The sequence below is a fragment of the Mastomys coucha genome, unplaced genomic scaffold, assembly GCF_008632895.1.
Source record: "Mastomys coucha isolate ucsf_1 unplaced genomic scaffold, UCSF_Mcou_1 pScaffold5, whole genome shotgun sequence".
Taxonomy (NCBI): Eukaryota; Metazoa; Chordata; class Mammalia; order Rodentia; family Muridae; genus Mastomys; species Mastomys coucha.
Window position 1 is genome coordinate 49,093,140 of NW_022196911.1, and position 16,081 is coordinate 49,109,220.

Below are 16,081 nucleotides of genomic sequence, written 5' to 3' on the forward strand. Positions count from 1 at the left end.
TACTCCTAATTGTTGAGCTATCTCTCCAGACCCCTGGCAGAGTACCTTCTAAGGCCCCGTGCCAGTCTGTGAATGGGCTGCCCCTCTAGTTCTGTGGTAGAGAGGTGAGGGAGGTTAGCAGTACAGTACAGACCGGACATTATTACTGTTTATCCCACCGTGTGAAAGGGCCTGCATCGGGCGGGAGGCACTGAAGCTCAGAACGTTCATTCAGAAACTAGTTGCTGCCTCAGCTTCCCCAGTCAGTTTCTGCTGGATGTTTTGTGGTTGGTGTTTGATGATGTCATTTCTATCTGTTCCTATTTGTCCTTTTATTTGGAACCCTCACCTGAGGGAATTCTCTTCATTAGAAACTCCAGCTGATTGCCTTAAAGGGGCTTCCCTAGTCGATTCCTATTGGACGTATTGAGTGCCAAGTTGTTTCTGTTTTGCTTCTAACCATCCATCCATCCATCCATCCATCTGCCATGTATTCTTTTAAATTTACCTTACTGTATGTTTAATAAACTCGTTCATCCAAAACTGAAATGGTAGATCATTCCCCAGACTGTGCGGATCATGCCTATCAACGGTCTTTCATCAACCCTGTAACTTTTATAGTTTTAAAAGTGAGAGTCTGAATAGGTTTATGTAGCCAAAAGGTGCAAGGCAGACCTCACTTTGAGTGAACTGGGGCGCACCCAAGGAGTGTAGAATTTCTACTACTGCCTGGGGGGGGAGGGGGAAGCAAGGACCAAAAAGGCAGTGTTAGTTCTAAAAACGCTGCCTTTTGTCTCAAGGAAAAGGCAAGCTTGCCCCCTAGTGGGCAGAGGAAGGAAGAAGAGACGAAGAATAGTGATGAGTGTGTGTGGACAGAGAGAGACCTAGGAGGAGAGTACCAGGAGGGGGGCACCACCCATGGAGACTAGGGACCACCCCTGGCCACTCATGCAGACAACAGGCACACCAAGGCCTTCATAGTCCACGCTTTCTTTTGCATAGGTCTTTGACCCTGTAGAGAACTCTTGCCTCCTTGGTCTCTTGAGTCCCAGCTATCAGCTTTCCCGACCTCACCCAGGCCAGGCTCCTTGTTCCACTCCAGCACCAGAACTTAGTATTAAGGAAGCTATCTCCCTTACTCTGCCTTCCAACCTAGGCTGTGGGAACAACATGAAACCTGTCTGGCTCACCACTGAACCTAGTGTCTAGAACAGGCCTGGCACCTGAACTGATCTTACAACACACTGGAGCTATGGCTTGCACTGGAGGTTATCAAGGCCAGACACCAGCTAGTTCCAGGACAAGCAAAGGGACTTTATTAGAAAGGCCAGGAGGACATATATTTACACAGGCCAGGAGGGGACATTAAATGAAGCAGATGCAAGACAAGATTTCCCAGCTCAGACAAGTTCCACCTTGGCATTGGGATATACAGCTACCACGTCGTATCCCTCTGGTGGCTTGACGCGAGCCTTGGCGTGGTTCTCGCAGTACAGCCGTTCATCCAGGAAGAAGTATCCACGCTGTTTGAGATTCAGGCCACAGTCACTGCACATGAAGCACTCAGGGTGGTAGAGCTTGTCCCTCGCCTTGACAATGGTTCCCCTGTTGTGGGGGACAGAGGGACAGGTGACTGACAGATTCTAGGACAAGCCTCTACCCATGGCCTTGGAAAACAGAAGTGGAGTTGTTGGGGTGCAGGTGGGCAGACTGGGTACTCACACGATCCCGTGGCCGCAGCGCGTGCACTCTGGTAGCCCCTGCAGGCCACTCAGTGGGGCACCCAGCTTGTTGGCTGCTGGCTTGAGGTTCCGGGGACCACCGGACCCAGGCCAATCCCCTGAAATCCAGAGTGCAGGTGGTATGGATGGGGTAGGTGAGATAAGAGCCCCATTTCAGCAGGATGTTGCTTCTGGACCCTGATGACCAGAAGCCTAGAGAAGTTCTTGGTTTGTATGAAGTAAGGGAAAGCCACGGGGTGGTGGAGTGGAAATAGGAAGGTGAAGGCACAGCCACAGTAAAGGCACAGAAAGGAGTTGAAGATGGATGGATGGCTAGAAGGGGTGGATTGGGTGGGTTTGGAAGGTGAAGGGTGAGCTGGGCACTGTGGGGGGAGGGGGCACAGGGGTCTTACCGCTCTCACCAGCCTCTAGCATGCCTTGCAAGTAGCGGAAGGATCCAGACTGTTTGGGCTCCGAGGCTGCTGGCTCTGCTGGCTCCCTTAACATCCTGTATACCTCTGAACCCAGGTCCACCCTGCAGTCCCGGTTCCGAGGGAGAACCCTGGCTGTGTCAGCACTGGGAAGGGGAGAGATGAAAGGCCTGCATGGTAATTCCAGCCTTGGTCCTGCTAGCCTTGTAAGTAAGCTATTTAACTATGTGAGGCTCTTAGATCAAGCGACAGGGACCAGGATGGGGAACTGCGGAGATTTGAAGGATTAAGATTGATCTGGGTGTGCCATCAAAGGCCTGGCCTCTGTCCTACCTGGGGGGTGGAGACACATGCAGAGTGCTCATCTGGGCTGGCAGGGTGATCTCATTGCTGCTGCCATTGTGAGGGACTGGAAGGCGAGGTGGCTGACCATACAGAGGTCCCAGGCCCGATCTGCTGTCCTCCAGACTAATCCCAGAGACCGAGGACCGTCTGCTGGTGGCTGGACTGCCATCCTGTAAGAGTGAGGCCTGGAGGCACTAGGAGGCTCTCTGACCTTTGACCTCTCCTGCTGACTGTCCTCCTTCACCCTGCTATGCCAGGCCTCTGTGTTGGCTAGATACCTCTGTTCTGACATTTCCAGGCTATCGTGCCCAGCCAGCAAAGGGGTCCATGGCTGGAAATACAAAAAGGAGCTCTTATCCCACAGCTTGGAAGGCCCTCAGTGCTTTCCTGAAGGCCCTTCTGAGGGAAGTCTGAGGTGCAGGGGGATTGCCAGGAGGTCAGCTCCTCTGGGCCTGCATTCTATTCCTGGCCCCCAGGAAAGCAACGAAAGGTAGTAGAGCAAACAAGGGGCAGAGACTGGGTGGGCCTCACCACCCACGAGCAGCCTAGAGTCCACGGCTGGAGGTAAAGTGGCCTGAGCTTGCCTCTCGGCTTATGAGGACAGGGTAGGGGCTCCGTGGTGTGGGTCTGAACAGGGTCTGGGTGCCTGTGTCCATGCAGAGTCCTGTGCTGACCTCAGCCCACTGGCACGCAAGCACACTCACAGGGATGTGAACAGGGGCACACATACTCTCACAGGTGCATTTAAAGACGTATTTATGGGTAAAGACAATACAACACACACACACACACACACACACACCAGCTAGTCTCCTTACATATTCCTATCCATGTATGCAAGGTTTCACACACACTGGGAGGGAGCCAGTGCTAGTCATCCTGGGGAAGGCCATGTGGCTAAACCTAGGTTGGCATGAGAACGCTTCATTTAGGGGATAAGACTCAAGTTCTTATCTCAGCCTGGGGGATGATACACACACACACACACACACACACACATTGTATATTTATAAAGATATATACACATATGTATCTTTATATATACATATACAGATATATGTGTGTGTATATATATACATGTACACATATATATACATATATGTGTATATATATACCACATATACAAATGTTTACATATATGCCTTTCCACTCTGTAATAGGAAGAACCTTTCCTAGCAGGAAAGAGACCAGCTTGGGCTCAGGCAGCTTCTAGCACAGTCAAGCTTTCAAGGCTCTGCCTTAAGCACCCCCCCTCCCCATTAAGGTACCACTTCCCCCTACAAATCCAAACAAAAGCAAGAGGCTTGCTGGTTAAGTAGGGCCCCATCAGTGCTGCTGGGGTGGCAACAGCAGCAGGACCCCAGTCCCCCATCAGGCCCAGTGAAAGCCCCTAGAAACCTGAGCACCCTCACACATGTGTCTGCAGGGTAGACAGGCAGGCAGGCAGGCAGGCAGGGCTGGCCTCTAATGGGGACCAGATGGGTTGTGGTCGGTAGGGGTGGGGCGGAGGAGGGGGTGGGGCTGGGCTCTGCAGGAGACTTCAATGGAAAGAGAGGAATGGGAGTCAGGAAGCAGAGACTGGGAGGACTGAGGTCCTCACTCACCCTCCCCCCCCCACCCCCGACTCAGTAGGGTGTGGGAGCTGACTGCAGGGTCATTGGTGAGCTGTGGCCTCTCCTGTGACCACCCATGCAGCAGCTTCTTTAGGTCTGAACTCAGTGGGGACCTCAGTGTGTGTTTGAGTGGCAGTTCTATCACTAACTGGTGACTCTTTCATCTCTCTGAACCTGTTTCTTTCCCTACCCTGGAGAATTCCGTGGTCTTGCTATCAGGGCTCCTCAGTAGGGGATGAAGTAAGAAGACCGATCATACCACACCGAGCGCTTCACTGGATGGCTGTTGGTGGGAATCCCTGCGCGCCCTTTCCTCTTTTTCCTCTCTTTGGGTGGCAATGCACTACACAACCTTCTGCCCCCTGCCTTGAGTAAGCCCTGGTACTAGTGTCAGAAGAATGCCAATGAAAGGGGTGACTGGACAGACATAGGATGCTCAACGTGAGCAGAGGCGAACGCTGCACCCAAAAGGAACAGGTGGGTCTCTTCTAGGCTGAGTCTCAGCTTTCAGCAGTCAGGGTGTTCAAGGCCCCCCTACTCCAGAAAGTTTTCCTTAGAGCTATGCTTCTCCCACCCTGGGTGGCCCGTGGTGGCTTCTCTCCCTTGTGGGTCTTGAGAAAAGAGAGTCCTCTGTGGCCTTGCAGAGAACGTGGTCCCAAGGCTGCAGTTACCCATTCCTCTTTAGGGATGCATGTGTTTAGGGTGCCCCGTGTTGGCCTAGGGCTAAGTGTAATTTTCTTCTCCCCCAGATGGTTCTAGCCAGCCCCACCCCTACACTCAGAGGTGGGGGGCAGTGTGGGGACAATGAGCCCTGTGTCTGTTGCTCCTGGGGACACAGCCCTGCAGGGGCGGGTAGGGTGTTTTTGTCACCACCCATGGAGCCTACGACCTTTTAAATACAAAAGGGGGGCAGCATCTGGGGAAACTGCTCTGTTGTTTGTAGAAATTCACTCCCTTACAGTAAGGACCACTGCTGCCGCTGCTGCTGCTGTTGGCCTTTGAAGAAAAACTGTGAGGAAAAAGAATGGGGGTGGGAGAAGCCCCTCTGAAGCCCTAGCTGCCAGACCTTGTTTAGTAGCCACTCTTTGTCCCAGCCTCCCAACCCAAAGGGAAGCCATTCTGCCATGCCAGCTTTCAAACCCCACAGGGGAGCCGCCTGGAGCTCCCTGGCCTTGAGCCTCTAGGGACTTCCTTTGCTCACAACTCTCACAACTCGGTTCTGCCTCAGGTCTGCCTTGGGTCTGTCCTTTCAGCACTGATACTGAGAGGAGCCAGGCATCTCACGGGAACCGCCCACCTTCTGCTCCCTGTTGCCTGTGTTTTCTGCCAAACTTGTCCTCTTCTCCCTGCCTGACAGGCCTCAGACAAAGCAAAGCTTCTAAGATATAGATGTTTTCCCAGGATGTGCCGAAGTCCAGGACAAATATCCTGAGCCTCTTGGTAGCTGTGCCTCACCTCACTCTCTGCCTTCACCAACCCTACCTGATCACTGCTCTGTCACTGCTCTGATCTCTGACCCCACGGGCTTGCAGGTGCTTGTGGAGGCTTGTGGAGTACATCTCCTCTTCCTACCTCCTTCTGTCTAGGTCCTAAGGTCTGGGCTTGGATACCTTTTCTCTGGGGAGTCCTCTCTGACTTCTTATTGAAATTTCTCTCTGCCCTGGTTCCTTTTTCTTCCATTATGGAGAGAGCAGACAAAAGCAGGCTCCAGAAGCCACACCTCTCAGGTTGAGTACTCTGGATTCAAGCTACACCACAAATTAGCCCAGGAATGACCTTGTCCAGGGGTGTGGAGCAAGGTCTAGGTATCTGAATCCAGTGCACTTGGCTATTCTTCTCATGAGGACTTAGAGCAGCCGGGTTTGCTCACTCTCCTTGAGGACAGTAGCTGCAACTTCTATGTGACACGGAAAGGGACCTCTCCAGTCTCAGAGCGCATTAAGGCTAGTGCAAGACAGGAGTGGCCACAGCCTAAGATTCCTCACAGCTTGAGCCTGCCACCTACCTGCCTATCCCCATCTCTCTCTAAGCCTGTTGACTTCATTTTGATTGGGTATCTCTGGGAGTAAACCTCAGCTCTGTGTGCAGAGATCTTGAGCCAAGACCTAGCCCAGCCCCAGCCCATAACAGGCACCCTAGCCAAGAATGTAGGATAGCCTGGGGTTGGGTCCAGCCCACGGCAGGTGCTCCAGGGTAAGGGATAGAGAAGGCGTGTCCCAGAGGAACCGTCTACTTCCGTGTACCCTGGCCGTCTGGCCGTCAGTGTGAGAATTTCAATGGTACGGATAAAGTCTGTGGGGCAATGCCTGCCTCCTCTGCCCTGGGTTCACTCTGAGCCAGCTGGGTAGGCGAGTAGTGTCTATACCTACCTGGGACTCAGGGTCAATGTGGATCCTATGTGCTTGAGCCTTGTCATCAGGGGCACTGGGCCAGTTCTTGTTCTCAGGCCTGTAGCAGGAATTGGGATGGTGAGATATATCTGCTTATCAGTCCCCACCCCATGCCTGGAACCAGGGACAGGAGGGGTTAGGCTTGGGGCTCAGAGCTGGGGGAGAAGAGCAATGTCTAACATTCCCCACTCCCTTTAGCATCGTGGTGTTTGCTGAAGCAAGAAGCTACAAGCTCAGGTCATCCCCCTCCTGGGGCAGGGGCTGTGTTCCCTTCCCAGCCAGTGGCTTGGTGCCTTTCTGGTCTCATTCCTGAAGAGATTTCAGGAGAGGCCTTGCAACTCAGACACTCTCCTCCCTCATGGTGGCCTGCAGAAAGGCCACTCCAGGAGGCTCAGATCACAGCAAGGCAAGCCAGGCCTCACACATGGAGTAGCCTTGAGCCAATGGGATGCAGTCTGTTCATCCTTTGACCTCTGTAGCCTCTGGCCAGGGCCTGGGTGGCTCTCAGGGAGGTGAAATGGAGGCTGTGGGGGAGCACCTCCCCTCCTGCTGCCTCCACCCACCCCAGGCAGAGTCATCACTGATGTCTGCCCAGCCCAGATGGGAAACAGGCCATTAGGAAATTCCTGCTTCGCCATAGAAACCAAAAGCCAAACACCAGTCAGGACGGAGAAAAACATCGTAAACCTGCCATGAGCAGGACAGGCAGGCCTAAAGGCTATGGGCCCAGCCCTGCCACTCAGTAGCTCTATGAACGGCAAGCCAGGAGGGTGTGTGGACCCGGGCTTGGCAGGCGATGTATGGTAAGGCTGGTTAGAGTGTGGAAATAATGTTTCTCAACCAAGAAGCCTCTGGGGCTCTCAAAGTCTTATGACTGGGGTAGAAGCTCGCTCATGCCTCCTTTCCTTGGTTGGGTCGGGGAACTTTTTTTTTTTTTTTTTTTGAGACAAGGTCGCTCTATGAAGCCCTGGGTATCCTGAAACTTACTATGTAGACCAAGTTGGCCTTGAACTTACAGAGATCCACCTACCTCTGCTCCCCAGTGTGCCACCATACCCAGCTCAGTGGCTCAGCAATTTAACACCATGTCCACATGGACTCTGTGCTTTCATCTCTGTTTATGCTGCCCACAGTCTTCTGGGGCCCAATCCTTTCCTCACAGCCTTGGCTCTAGCCACTCAGCTAGGTTCCCAAGTGACCCCTTTAGAATATCGCTAACCATGTCTTCTACCTGCTCTGACTTCCAGTAGTGACACACCAGGGGTGCACTATTTGGCTGTTTTGCTTTATCGGTTTCTAAATACCTGCCCAGAATGGTACAAACTTGTGGTCTAAGGGTCAGAGGGCACAAAGCACCCAGTGCCGTGAGAGTGGCCCAAGGTGTCAGATAAGAATGAGTCATGTAGTGAGCTCTCCTTCGGGCTCTGCAGGTAAGTTCTAAGTTTGCCCGTGTTTAATCAAAAGGAGAAGCGAAGGTCGGGCTGTGCAAAGCACCAAGCGATGGCAGTAAAGACTATCCGTGGCAGCGTTGTGGTTGATATGAAGAAGGTCCTGATCTACAGGACAATGGGATCTCACTTGAATTATTGGATGCCTGGCTTTGGCTCCATGGAAAATAAGTCTAGAAGGAAACAAGGCCTTTCCTGCCTATCTCAGGTTGTGGGAGAGTCGGTGGGGGACCAGAGGCAGGGAAGCTGTTGTAAGAATGCCAAGTCCCTCACTCTAGCCAGGTCATTAGGCTGGCTCTCTGCAGAGCCTACAGAGGTGGAGGATGTGTCTGGGGGCCCAGACATGAGCCTTGAGGAATGGGCTGGACAGGGAGCGGGAATGGAGACCTTGGAAGTAGGCCCAGTAGAAAGAGGGTTGGGTTGAGGATCTAGTCTAAGTGGCCATGTGGTCAAATCCCCCCAAGAGTGGGTGTGTGAGGGAGGACTGGAGATGGCAGAGGGAGAATCCTGGGGTAGTGTGAAGATCACAAGGGCAGCCCCTGATTTAGGACTGGAGAAGTTTGGGGGTCTGGGTAAAGCACTTGTCGGAAGTCAGATGGCACAGTGACATGGACCATGTACTCTCATCTGGCCATGGCATTTCTGGGGCTGTAATTCCCAAAATGCAACTCGGCAGTGGCCTCCTGGTTCCATCCATGCTCAGATCGGAACAAATGACCAGGGAAGGAAGGAAGGAAAGGGGACCTCCACCCTGCTACCATCCCTGACATCATTCTCTCTGGGAATCTCCTGACTCAGGACCCTTTGAGCCTCCCCACAGCTCTGCCATCCCTAGGGCTGCCCTCATTCAGCTAGAGAACAAAGCCAGAGGTGAGTCAGGGCCCAGGAACCCAGCCAAGCTGGGAGGCCTCGGAGGCTACTTGCGGGCAAAGCTTTCCTTAACCAGTCATGCCGCAGTCTGGCAGAGAGTAAGGAGCTGGATGCATGGGAAAAGAAACCCCGGGCTCATAGAGCTCTTGTGGGTACCTAAGAGAGAAGGGTCTAGATGAAGCTGAGGTGTCCTTGCTGTGTGCCCAATGGAATACAGATTTGCAGCTGGGCCGCTCAGAGCCTGTCCAAGATTCCTGAGCCCAACAGGGACCTGGTTACAGGCCTGGCACAAACAGGGGCTACCTTTATAATTCTTCTCACCGTGTTTAAAGGCTCTGAGTCAATGGATCAATCAGGCATGGGTTAACTGTGTTGTGGTTTGGGGATGGTTTCCGCTCACACAGATCCACAGGGGGTCGTGGAAAGTCCCTGTTGGCAGTGAATGTGGCAAAACTGAGATATGTCCTCTGGGCCCAGGCAGGGAAGGCAGATGGAGATCTCACTCAGCTAGAATTAAGCCAACCACTAGTGGGAACTGATTAAAAAGCCGGAGGCCCGAGCCCAGCAGAGGCCTGAGTGTCCACCACAGCACCTTCATGACAGGATACACAGCCTTACACGGTCCATAGAAGGAAAGCCTGTTCCAAATCCAGATTTAACCAGACAGAGTCATCGGCCCTGGTAAAGACAGCTGTTGAGGCTGAACAGCTGTGGGATTGGTCAGAAAGGTTGGCAACCACTAAAAGGAGAGAGGGGGGGGAGGGAAGGAAGAGGGGGACTGGGGGTGGGGAGAAGGGAAGAGAGGGAGGGGAACAGAAAGAGAGGAGACAGAAGAGAGTGCATGCTCACTTACTATTGCCTAGTTATGCAACTTTAAGTGTCCTCTATCTCGCTAGTTTCATCTGTAAAGTGGGGCCTACACTAGGTTTTACATTTTTAAGTTAGTCTGAAGATGAGCTGTGCATCAAACAGGTCCTTGGAGGAGGGGAAAGGATTGATGGGAGGTGTAGGGGTGGGGGTTGCTTTTGTTTTGAGATAAGATCTCACCGCCCATCTCAGGTTAACCTTGAACGTTTGCTTCTCCTAGTTCAGCCTTCTAGGTACTGGGACTCCAGGTGTGCACCACCCAGCTTAGGATCTTATTTCTGCTGTCACAAGGGCAGCAAAAAACCGCTCCAAGCCCTGAATTGTAAAGGCTACTCCCAGCTCCAACCAGTACTGTTCAAGCACCGTGACTGCGCCAATGATTAGGCTGGGCCTCGATGAAGCACAAAGGCTGTGCCGGCTCAGCTCACCAGGCTAGCTAGCACCCCTCCTAACTCCGATCACTTCCCCAGCCTGGCCTGCCCATACACACCTGCTTACAGAGAGCGTAAGATGATCATGGCAGCCTTTAATACGGTTCTGGGCCTCCAGGTGTGTCATGAGCTCAGTGCTCTCGCCATTGATGGCTTGGATCAAGTCACCTGGGCACAGGGCAGCCAGGGCCGCTTTGCTCCCAGCATGAACCTGTGGTTAGAAAAAAAAAAAATCACATGGTTGGCACAGTTACGACATGGCCCTCTGCACTAGATTCCCATCAACCTCAGAACCTGGCCAGTGTGGCCTTGTCTGCCAGCATGACCTGTAGGTGGGCAAGCTAAGAGGCTGGCTGAGTTCCCCTATTAGCCTCTGACTTCAAACCTCAGTCTGGAGCCCCTGCGGACCTTGTTAGATGTAAGGATATAGGAAGGGCTTCCTCTAGCCTGGGCCAAGTGGAATGTAGGCACACTATGACACTCAGACACACAGGACATGTATGCCCAGACACACACAGAGCATGGGCATGTCATACGTGTTTTACGCTACTCAAGCAGCCCCCCCCCCCCAACCTAACTTATTTGATTGCACCTCTCATGCCCACCATGCATTCACCTGCTCCACCATTGCTATGGCCACCCCATCTAAACACCGGTAGGGTACGTAAAGACACCAGACAGCACTCACATCCTTATTTGCCCACATGCGGCTCCTTTCAGCTAGTACACTCTCCTGACTCTTTAACCCTGCTTACCACTCCTCTTAGGCCTCAGCCCAGAGCCCTGTTACTCTGAGAGTAACTCCTTGGGCCGCTATTACCTGTACCCCTGCATTGCTAATGCATCATTACAACTAAAAGGAGGAGGTGTGTACATCACCTCCTTAGGCAAGTTCAAAGCCATCCAGTTCCAACTACCAGCCTTTGGGGCTATACTCTGGGGCTATAACTCCATCTTTGTTTCCCCTGCAGAATCTCCTAGCGTCCTCTATTGAGGCAACAGACTCAAGCACTTTGGGTCACCTGATGAAGGTCATGTGATGAGGGTAAGGACAGGCTCAGCGATATCTAAATAAGAACCCAGGGATTGAGGCGACTGGGCACCCTGGAAACAAATAGAGAACAGACAAGGAGTCCTCCTTCTTGCCCAGTATCAGCAGCCAGCACGTCTCTGTGGCTTAAGAATCGCTAATGACCTTGTTCCTATCAGTGTGGCTAGGGGGGTGGGAGCTCCTGGCAACCCAGCCAGGCTCAGCTCAGCCAGTTTCCAATAGAAAGTGGACAAAGCCAGGTGCTGGCAGTTCCTTGGCTAGAAGCTTGATGTGGGCACTGCCCAAGCTGCCTTGCCCTAAAATAGGCTGCCTCAAGAAATATTTTCCCCGTACCCCTCCACATGTGGTATGCATATATGTGAGTATGAGTGTGTGTGTGTGCATATACACGCTCAAACACCTGTGTGTGCTTGTATAGAAGCCAGAGATGGCATCCAGTATCTTGCTTTCTATCTTTGTTGAGACAGGTTTTGTTTGTTTTTGGTGTGTTTTTTTTGGTGTTTTTGTTGTTGTTTGTTTGTTTGTTTTTGTTTTTTGAGACAGGGTTTCTCTGTGTAGCCCTGGCTGTCCTAGAGCTTGCTCTGTAGACCAGGCTGGCCTTGAACTCAGAGATCTACCTGTCTCTGCCTCTCGAGTGCTGGGATTGAAGGCATGTGCCACCACTTCCTGAACTCTTGCTGAACCTGGAGTTCAACATTTTTGGCTAGACTCTCTGGCCAGTGAGCTTCTGGAATCTCCCAGGCTGGGAGCAATCTTACAGGCATGCTTTGCCATATTCAGCTTTTGCATGAGTCCTGGGGATCCAGACTCAGATCCTAGTGCAACCATTTGGCCTATGGAGCCATCTCCCCAGCCCTACACCTGGCTTTTTTATGTGGGGGCTGGAGATTAAACGCAGTCAGGTCTGTGTATCTACGTGTCAAACTTTTTACTGACTGAGTTATCTCCTCATCTCCCTCAAGGTGAGTTCTCTTCTAAAGCATGATCCCCTAGCCAACAAGTCCACCATAAATGCTCACTCGCTGGGCTTGAGCCCTAGGCACTTGCACAAGCCTGTCCTCTTGGGGCAGATGCCCACCTGGCACCGTCCTACCGCATTCTCCTGTCAAGGTCTCTGCTCTTCATAGATACCTGATCTCTGCCAGCACTTTACCATATCTGGCACAGGGGCAACCTCTCAGTCACCAAGTGAGGCTAAAGCTGTTCTCATGCTTACCTACAGATGAATAAAGAGGGGGTTGGAGTCGGGGCATTTTGGCCCAGTCCCCCACTCCCGCAGCCCCCCCTCCAGTCCTACTGGACAAGAGTCCTTCTTCCTTAGGGCTAGCTTGCTACAAGATGACTCAGGCAGCACAAGGGGTGCATTCAGGTCCCTGTAGGTGGAGGAAGTTCCTGGAAGCAGAGGTGTCTGGGATGTGGCCAGCTCCATTGAGCTTGAGGAGTTCTGGTCAAAGAGGGCTTGGAGCCAGGAAACCGTGACTCCCAGCCACCCTCTATGAGCATTGTCTCTTGAGTTCTCAAGGCAAGCCCATTTCCTAGACTAGGCAACCGAGGTCCAAAGAAGACAAAGACATGTTCAGTTAATAAATGGCTGAGACTGAATTCTAACCTAGGCCAGGTAAGTCCAAAGCAAAGCTTACACTGTGAACCACTGTGCTTTTTTTCCCCTAAAGAAAGAGTGTGTCACAGATGAGGACGACATTCCAGGTGGAAACCCAGCATTACAATGGCTTATCTAGGCGAGAAGCAAGGAGGCTTGTGTGGATTATAGCATCATTAGTGAAGGGATCGTGGGAGGGATCAAGGCAGAAAAGTTGCAGGGACTAGGTTTTGCAGGGTCTATAGGCCCTGGGGTAAGAGACGGTGGCACTTCTCTTGGGGTTGGGAACCATGGAATGTTCTAAACAAGGACATCACTGGATGGAGTGGAATTTGGTCAGTTGTCTCGCTGTGCAGTCCAAGATAACCAGACACACGGGAGGGAGCAGTGAGGTCAGATGGAAATCTGGGGTATGAATCAGTCTCTCACCTGCTGCATTCCAGCCCCCACTGTGCCCACTGCAGACGCCTGTGGCGTGTGGGAGCCACAGAGGGTCATATCATCTCACAGTCACAGCCACCTCCAAACAGACCCGGCTTCCCGCTCATAGCCCCTTGCTCTGTGTTCTTGCTCTGTGTCCGTGCCTCCCACTATGAGGCCAAGAGTCTAAGGATTGTTTGGGGGACTTCCAGTGACAGTCGTGGCCTGTGATATCTCTACGGGGGGCCAGGCATGCAACAACACTCTTTCCAAGGACTGGTTGCTGGGCGGTGCTGGTTCTGACACTCGATAGGGTGGGGCCTGGCACACTGGGATGCTTGGAAAAGACCAGGAGTCATTACAGTTTGTCTATAAGGAAGAAACCCTGCACACTGTCCTTGGGGATCCTAGATGCTTCCTGGGCCAAAACTGTAAGCTCCCAAGCCAGCTAAACAACCAGCCACCCCACTGTCTGCAGGAGGCTGTCCGTTTGTCCGTTTGTACTGGACTCTGGGTAAGGGAGACTCTGGAAACATAGGAGGGGCTCTGAGAGGACACAGGAAGGATCTAGAAGCCCTTTAGTGAGGACACTCCCACCTATCACCAACTCTTGTAGTCTTACCCCTGAGGTACCTGCTAGGCAAGTTGTGGCCTGTATGTACCTCCTCAGCTCTGTAAATCCCCCAAATCCCACCCTAACCCAGGCTCAGTTACTCTGGCTCCTTATGTCTGAGCTCCTACCACATGACTCTGGAGGAGAAAGGGGATTCCTCTCTCCCAAATGGTCCATCAGGGGCTTGCATCTCCTCCCACCACGTCCCCATCAGTGCCAAAGAAGGCCCGGGCAGCCTCTGCTGACGAATGAAGGCCTTTCCCTGTTGGACAGGCAGCCGCGTGGGCAACAGATGTCTTAGCTCTCAGCCGCCTCCGGCAGTCAGCAGCGGCCACTGAGCCTGTCAGCGGCCTCACACCCAGGGTGCCTGGCCTGCTGGCTGGCCTAACACCCTCAGCCAGTTCCTTCTCTGTAGATACACAGCATGACCCACCAGGCAGACATAGAAGCTCTGTGTCCCCATCCCCCTCCCCCCCAGCGGGGATCTCTAGGGAGAAAAAGGAGATGAAAGTCACAGGGATGTGCTGAAGGCATACCTCACTTGGCCCCAGGGACCTAGTGGTAAAGACAGATGTGGGGAAGCAGCCTCGGACAGCTGGTCCTGCCTGTCACCCAGGCCCCCATATAGAGGATTCCACAATTCCACACCCACCCAGTGCCTACCTCTTCTCAAGAACTGACAAGAAGTCTCTAAAGCTTGGCCCAGCCTTCAGGGCTAGAGGAAGCAGCTAAGTGGTTCTCCAGCCCCCTGACTTAAAGCAGCCTCTGTGGGGTGAAGGGATGTCCTTATCTGTCCCCTCCCTCTGGACCCAGAGCCACCAAGGGCAGAGCCTGGGTTCTCTTCTCTTTTGGCTCCAAGGCTGGGGAATCCCTGTCTCAGGCCCGGAGCTCCTCCCTGATCTATCTTCAGACCAACTCCCTCTCCAGGGCTGCGCCCCCTCTTCTTTTCCTCTGCCCTAGGTCTAGGAGCAGAGTATGGTTCTGAGACCCCGGAGGAACTGGGCTGAGGCTGTCCTGGTCCCTGGCTTTGTGTTGGGTTGTAAGGAGGGGGAATCATGCCTCATTGTCTCCCCTTTGCCTGGAAGCCAACTGTCCCTCTTGGTCACTTCCCCCAGAGTGGCTGAGGCCAGAGAGGAGAAACTGAAGTTCAGAGTGGGGAAGTGGGTGGACTTCTGAGGACAGCAAGACCCTCCTAAGGCCACCCAGACCTTTAATAGGGCAAGTGGGTTTTCAGTTACTTTGCCCCCAAAACTTCAGGCAGGGTTGGGTCTGAGGAGTTTCTGGGCCTCGGTAGAGCTGTCCAGAGGCCTGGCCCATGTCTGAGTGTTCTTTCCTGGCCCCCACAACTTCCCCTAAAGAAACTTAGCAGCGAGAAGCTGGTGTATGAACTCTTGGGGAACCTCACCACCAAACGGGGCAGGCGGGCTGTGCGGGAAGGGGGGGGTGGATGGGACAGTGTTACCCTGCCGGAACCCCCCTCCACAGCATGTGGGTCACCCAGACCAACCCTCTGCTTTCAAGCTTCCGACACGTCGAAGATCTGGGTCCTGGGTCTACTACAAGGACAAGGTCTAAGCCCCGGGACCACCCCGCTGCCCCGCGGGGGTCGGACTCACCCGCGAGATGGTGAGGGGAGCACTGAAGTCCCGGCCGCCCACCAGGCGGAAGCCCCAGGGTGAAGGGCCGCGCAGGGTCACCGAGTGGGTCATCGCGGGCCGGAGCTGCAGCCGGAGCTGGAGCCGGACACGGAGGAGTCGCCGCCGCCGTTGCCGCCGCCTGGCCGCCGCGCCCCGCCCCCGGGCTGCCCGCCCCCGAGTCCCCCTCCGTCCGTGCCCGCGCCCCGCGCGCACACCGATTGGTCCCGCGGACTCCCGACCCTCCCACTTTGGGGGCTCCGAGGACCCGCCCCTTACTTTCCCAGGATAAGCCCCGCACCCCCTAACCCGCTTACTGAAGCCCCCAGAATAGGGTCCGCTCGGATGTCTGAGTTCTGCCTGGCTGCGGAGCCGAGCAGGCTGTGGAAACTCAGACACTAGGCATCGGCCCTTTGAAGTCGCTTTTACGGGCCGGTGCTCTAGCCCGGGAAGGGATGCAGGGCTGCGGTGGCTCTGATGGGGGATGGGGCCGCGTCTTGTTCCCAAACCACTTCCACGTTCTGGCGGGCCGATCTGCCTTCCCACCTCTCAGCGTATGGAACCGGCTGAACACCAGCGCACTTTAGAACCTTGGGCTTGTGGAGCCCTGGACTAGGGACACAGACCCAAGACAGCAGCACGCCGTGGGTCTATTTCGTGGGGGGGGG

The 16,081-nt window shown here is 53.8% G+C and overlaps 1 protein-coding gene across 2 annotated transcripts; it reads right to left on the reverse strand.

Annotated features, from left to right (window-relative positions):
• Positions 1–1,272: 1,272 nt before the first annotated feature.
• Pdlim4 (PDZ and LIM domain 4) lies at positions 1,273–15,567 on the reverse strand. Of its 2 annotated transcripts, XM_031353177.1 has the most exons (7): positions 15,396–15,567; positions 10,155–10,306; positions 6,459–6,537; positions 2,465–2,646; positions 2,114–2,277; positions 1,702–1,819; positions 1,273–1,584 (listed from the first exon to the last, which is right to left on the reverse strand). In XM_031353177.1, exons 1-7 carry the CDS (start codon positions 15,486–15,488, stop codon positions 1,380–1,382), a joined length of 993 nt encoding a protein of 330 aa, XP_031209037.1. In that variant the 5' UTR covers positions 15,489–15,567; the 3' UTR covers positions 1,273–1,379. The 2 variants fall into 2 exon arrangements, with proteins under 2 accessions (XP_031209037.1, XP_031209038.1); XM_031353178.1 differs by lacking the exon at positions 1,702–1,819 and having other exon boundaries at positions 1,378–1,584; positions 15,396–15,563.
• Between the last annotated feature and the right edge of the window lie 514 nt (positions 15,568–16,081).

Bases quoted from the DNA above. Each gene is read 5' to 3' on its own strand.
- Pdlim4 (XM_031353177.1), bottom strand. From the start codon at position 15,488: ATGACCCACTCGGTGACCCTGCGCGGCCCTTCACCCTGGGGCTTCCGC. The intron at 6,538-10,154 runs GTGTGTATGGGC...TTCCTGCTACAG, and splicing joins CTTACGCTCTCTGTAAGCAG to GCCTGAGAACAAGAACTGGC. The intron at 2,278-2,464 runs GTAGGACAGAGG...TCCCCTTCCCAG, and splicing joins CATGTGTCTCCACCCCCCAG to TGCTGACACAGCCAGGGTTC.